Source organism: Myxocyprinus asiaticus, chromosome 7, assembly GCF_019703515.2.
Source record: "Myxocyprinus asiaticus isolate MX2 ecotype Aquarium Trade chromosome 7, UBuf_Myxa_2, whole genome shotgun sequence".
NCBI classification, from domain to species: domain Eukaryota; kingdom Metazoa; phylum Chordata; class Actinopteri; order Cypriniformes; family Catostomidae; genus Myxocyprinus; species Myxocyprinus asiaticus.
In genome coordinates, this window is record NC_059350.1 from 15,756,756 (window position 1) to 15,762,755 (window position 6,000).

At 37.9% G+C, this 6,000-nt stretch overlaps 1 protein-coding gene across 2 annotated transcripts in view; it reads left to right on the forward strand.

Moving 5' to 3' along the window:
- The window catches only part of maml3 (mastermind-like transcriptional coactivator 3), a 167,930-nt gene extending 162,692 nt beyond the window's left edge, over positions 1-5,238 (forward strand). Inside the window, exons 4-5 of one of the 2 annotated variants that reach the window (XM_051702882.1) lie at positions 249-330; positions 1,753-5,238. In XM_051702882.1, coding sequence (XP_051558842.1) covers positions 249-330; positions 1,753-2,735 — 1,065 coding nt within the window. In that variant the 3' untranslated portion in view covers positions 2,736-5,238. The remainder of the gene's footprint in view (positions 1-248; positions 331-1,752) is intronic. The other variant, XM_051702883.1, reaches the window with a different exon arrangement.
- Positions 5,239-6,000: the final 762 nt, after the last annotated feature.

Below are 6,000 nucleotides of genomic sequence, written 5' to 3' on the forward strand. Positions count from 1 at the left end.
ATGAATTTTAACCTAAAATCTTGATATTGACAAAGCAAAAACTCCACACATTATACATCAACTACTCATGTACATATCTGTTGAAATCGAAACTGGTCTCATTCGTTTCATCTCTAAATGTGATCTGTGAAAGTAGCTGTTATCTCTTCATGGCTACAGAGCTGTACTTTTTGTTCAGTTGTTTGTGTTTATTTAAAAGGAATTTTGATATTCATGTAGTCTTCTACTTTGATTTGATTTTTTTCTAGTTACAACAGCAGCAGCAGCAGCATCTCCCAAGACAGATGAGTCAGGCACAGAGGAATCCATACCCACTCCAACAGTTTCAAGGCAAGACACACACACTCACACACTTACAGGGAAAAAAGAGGATAATATCCCCACCCAAACTGTTTCAGAATAAATCCTAAAACACTTTGCCACTAGATGAGATGTAATGATCAATATTACTGTATGTGGCCAAAGGGTTTATAGTGTTGTATAAGCACTGTAAGGGCCTGCAGCGGGTGGTAAACTTCTGATGTCAGTCTAAAAATATCCAAACTCTTCTTTTAAACCTCTAAGTGCAATTCATTCATTTTAGACTGAAAAGAAATCATTTTCTCTTTGACACCTCAAATTACTGTCTATTCACTTACACACCCAGGGCATCTGCCGGTATTGAAACTAATGAGGCAGTATTAGACACATAAACGCACACACTCCAACACATACACTCGCACTAGTAGATCAAATTTTCTCAACATGACTGGGAACTCATCTATTGATCCTTTTGTTTTATTAAATATTAAATTAAGTGTAAGTTCAGAGGAGATTTAGCCTCTTAGAGGCATCAGTGGACATAATATTTGGGAGTTCCTCTTCTCATTGCTGGTTTCTCTAAGCCAAGTTTAACTAATATAAACAAGCTTCGGTTAGCAAGTTACTTGACTTTAAAGATCAAAGATTTTGTTGATGGCTAATATGCCAGTATGATTTAACATTAAATTTGTTTTTGTTCATTTAAGCTCCTAAAGTCAGGCTCCTTTTTACCAATCCATTTCCATGACTTTTCCAGTTGTTTGTGATGGCTGGATAAAGTGTTTCACACATTATATGTTAATATTATTAATTACTATAGTAATAACTATGTAAGTACAAGCAGTTCAGTTCTGAGCATAGCTAGAAAAACAGTTTAATCTCTAAAAAAGGTCAGATACTTTTCAAGGTTTTATTTTATTAATGATTTCAGAGACCTGGAAATCACAATTAAAAAATTTCTTGAAATTTTCAGATTTTTCATGATCGTAGGGACACTATAAGGGGCTGTTCAGGCCAAATACATTCTTGCGCTAAACAATGGTAGATGCAGCATGAAAAATGGATCAAAACGCAGGTGTCTCAGGATAATTTTTTGAAGTTTAAGTTCTTTTTAACTTGACACGGTGTCTATAAAACGTGGCACTCCTCTGTGAGATGCTGAAAAAACGGCAAGATTCCACACAATGGTGAAAATCCATCTGTTTATTGCATAGAAAAGTGTAAATGGCCCATAAGGTGATTTATAGAATCATGAATTTTTATGGCACACAGACATTTGCAAATAAGTGTTTGTTCAATTTATGCTATCAAATACAATTGACAGTGATTTTCTCTGCTTTTAAGTGTGTGTTTGTGCCAGTTGAGTTTAATTGCAGTGAGCCTGTCATGTACAGGCAATGTAATGAGAACAATAGATCTCAGTTAATATTATTTAATTTGAAATTATTTTAGGCACGTCCCAGGAGATTGCAGCAAGGAACCAGACGCTACAGAACTTGCGGAACGCTCGACTTCTGCAGCAGCAGCAGCAGAACCCGGGGATCCTGCAGATGACGCCCGTCCAGAATTCTGCAGCAATGCCTTCACAGGGAGACATGAGCATGGCATATGGAGGCCAGGCAGGTGCACAACCAGGCATTTACCAGGGTATGAACCCAGGCATGGGCCAAATGCTCCAGCAGCAACAGCAGCACCATCCCAACCAAAGTGGCATAACGATGGCACAGAGACAAGCGGGTGCCGGTGGACAGGGAATGGTCATCGGAGGAGCGGGAGGTGGGTATGGGCAAGGAATGCTCATGAACCCGGCCCTCTCGCAGCAGCAAATGAAATCAGGCGTCGTTGCCCCTGGTGGGCAGCCATTGGCCAAAGCCCAGGTTCAAAGACTGCAAACCATGATGGGAGGTGGAGGCCAGACGTGGCCTCCGCAACAGCAGCAAAATATGCAGGCCATGGCTGGTAGGACTTCAAACGACATGGCGTTTAATAGTAATCCTGCATATGCCATGCAAGGTGGGCAGCCTCCTAGGATGGCCAAGCAACATTTTGCCCAAGCGATGGGTGGACAGAGTATGGTGGACCCACGTTCTATAAATCCAGCAGCAATGGGTGGGCCAATGATGTCACACATGGCAGGGCAACCAAGGGCCAACCAGCCAAGGGGTATGGTGATGCCAGCCATGAACCAGGGCGTGCCCAACATGGCTGCTTTCGGACAGGGGTCTGCTCAGGGTATGCCGGGGTCATCAGGAGGGGGAGGGCCATACATGCCAGGTGGTCAGCCTCAGGGCTACCAGAGGACGTCCAATCAGGACCTGGCATATGGTTACGGCAGCCAATCAGGGGCTGGGCCTGGGGTTTCGTTCAGCCTATCGGATGGGACAGATTTGGATTCAACAGAAGGTTGGTTGGAAGAGTTTTTCCCCAACCAATAGCCTAAGTGATTTTTTTTAATAGAACAGTTTTATTGAAAATGTGATTTTTGTTTTGTTTTTTATTACATGGTCGACAAAACTAAAAATATAGTACATGTTGTGTATTACATGTGTGTGCTGTCACAATATTTAATCAAACTGCTCTCTGTTTGGGTTGCTTCTCGAGTAAGAATCCTTAAGAAATGTTTTTTTTTTTTTTTTTTTTTTTTTTTACTTTAAGAATACCGTTCTCCAACATTTTCATGTATGTTTTGTCAATTTTCATTTTTTTAAGTCCTTTACGCTGTTCTAAGGGCAAGAGGCACTAAAAACTTGCAAAAATCCAAATATATATATATATATATTTTTTTTTTTTTTTTTTTTTTTATAATGTATTGTTTTTAGATCTTAACCTTTATCCTGACATACCTGTTCAAGTAGTGTATGAAAGCGAGTGTGTGGAAATCTGAGGTAGGCCTTTGTCAGCAATGGATCCCTTTTCCCAAACCAAACAATTCAGTACACCACTTCCCCTCTTTCTTCTGTCTCACACATTCTCTCTCTCTCTCCCTGCTTTTGACCTGTGTAGTGATCCTCTGCATTTGCTCTGCTTTCTGTGAGTCTGTGTGTGTTTATTTGCACTATGAGCATCACAACAAAACACATCAGACTGTGTTTGTTCTTAGTGCATGCAAGATAGATGCTCTGCTGTCGCTAGGCGACCGTTGTCATTAAAAGAGTGAAGCTGCATGCGTGCGTGCGTGCGCGTGTGTGTGTGTGTCTCAACTGAGTGCTTATTAATATCGCTTGAAGAGATTTGGCAGCTACAAACTTCTCTCTCCCCTCGCTAAAACTGTGAGAAAGAGATGTTTTCTTTAGTCATAATGGCAGCTAGAAAGGAGTGCAACTATTACATGGCTCAAAACAGACATTTCACCAAGTATAAAATAAGGTTTATTGATGGGTTTTAATGTAACATTCTGCAGACATTTGCAAAGATCGGAAGAAACGTTCAATGTTGTGAATCAACGTCTCAGATATCTATTTTTAAAACCAATATTTGACCTTTAGATGATTCGCAACATTCTAGTTTTTGTTTTCTTTGTTTGTTGTAAGAATTAACATAATTACCTGTGAACACTGGTTCGAGACTTACAGTACATACTGTTTTTCCGCTGATGGGACATGTCACTTTTCCCCTTTCAGTTGACCAAGCAAATTACTGATATTTGTTAGTTGCTACCAGAGCACACAGTTATCTAAGAGAAAATTATTTCAAACTCTTCTGACACTCCTCTATCCACGAATCCACTGAATGCTTGAGAAAGGAAAGATAATTACATCAGAAGACTCTGGCAATCGATGTATAATCCAGACACCTTTCTCTGTCGTCTTTCTTCCAAATCGCAACAAATTTTCAACAACAAATGTATTGGGAAGTTTAATTTTATGATCCATGTCTGTTATATCAAAAAATGTGTGTTCATTGTGTTCAAAAAAAAAAAAATTCCACATAAAGAATGGTTTGTTTGAGATGTGTAGTGTTCCTTACACAAGTTTTGACCTGGTATGATTTCAAATGCCATCCCAATATGACAAGCCTTTATCTTACCGCTAAGTACTTGACTTGTTTTTCAGACCTATTTTTGCCATCTGACGTTGACCTTGAAATGTCACATAAATAAGTATATCAGTCTTTTCTCCTCTGTTGTGTGTGTTGCTTTATGGTGTCATAGTCATAGCCATGGTGTCTAGTTCTCTGTGATCAAACTCTATTTTAAGTCTAGTTTGATTGTTTCAGCTCTCTGAGGAATGTAACAGGAATGTAACATTGTGACTGACTTGCCCCTCGTTACATTATGATTTTATTTTATTTTACAAAAACGGTTTCATTTTTGTCTTAATGGGAGAAGAACACATTCACATCTTCAGTGTTTCACAATAGTGTTATATTGTTGCCCTGTCAAGAGGATTGCAGAGGGAGGACATGAGGTCCATGTTCTCCAACTGTCTCACCAAATATCAACAATCTGGGACCAAGTTTTTGATTTCTGTTGAAGTCATTGATCTTACTTTTTTCCTCCTTTTTTATTTCGTACTGGTGCTGACATATATGTGATGGAAAAAGATATAAATCAGATACAGTTATTTGTAAATATGTTTTTACAATTTTAAATACATCAGAGGATAAGTCTGTACTCACTGTAAAGATATTGCTGTTTAAGATAGAGAAGTATTTTTATTTAATCTTTTTTCCACTTTTAAACTCATCTGAGCTATACCATTGCACTTCAGACAATGTCTTACTACTAATTTGTAATGTAAACTTCCTCTAATTTTTATTTTGAAGGTTTTTTCTAGTTTTAAAATTTTACTCTGTATCTAAAGCAGTGCTTTTTTTTTTCAATGTACAGAATTATGTAAATGGTTATGCCAGAGAGTTACAAAAAGATTTTTTTTCTTTTTCTTTTTTTTTTTTTCAGGAAAAAAAAATACATTAAAGAGATTGATCATTAAAAAAATGTTCTCACTGAACGTATATTAAATGACGTCTTTGAAGATTTTTTGTCTTTTTAATGCCAAGCTTAAAAAAAAAAAACACTGAAAGAGTTGAGCACAAGTTTGTGATCTGATTATATATCAGTTTAAAAAAATATAAAAACAAAGTGCAGAAATGGAGAACAAAGGATGGAGAATTATGCAGATAACTGTGTACATACAAATGCTTATAGCTCCAGGAAATAATATGTACACTTTAGTCTGACTTAGAGTACTGGCAAGCTATGCACTGGGAGAAATTGAGGGAATAGAAGTATATATATTTCAGGAAACATTTAGTAGTATTGCTTGTTTGAATATAAATACAGAAGGAAAATGGAAAAGAGGTAGATAACAGGGAGAGACGAAGGGCAGGTGTCTCACAATCTTAATTAAAGGCACATATGCTAAAAAGCGGTATTTAATATCTTACCATAATGAATCACTCCCGTTCTCTCAGTCTGCTCCCTGTATCTTTCTCTATACTGCTCTCTTGCGCTCTTTCCTGATTATGATAAATGGAGAGGTGTCACTATGACAATGCCATTACTCATCTTCAGGGATGAGACAACCTCAGAGACAAATTTGGGGGAGACAAGAGGACAGAGGTGTGTTTGGAAAAGATTACAAATCACAAGCAATATAGCATCTCTTTTTGTGTTCCTTAAGAAGAAAGATAATCATTATGGGTTGGAACAACACTGAAGATGAGTACTGTAAATTATGGCAGAATGTTTTATTTTGGGGG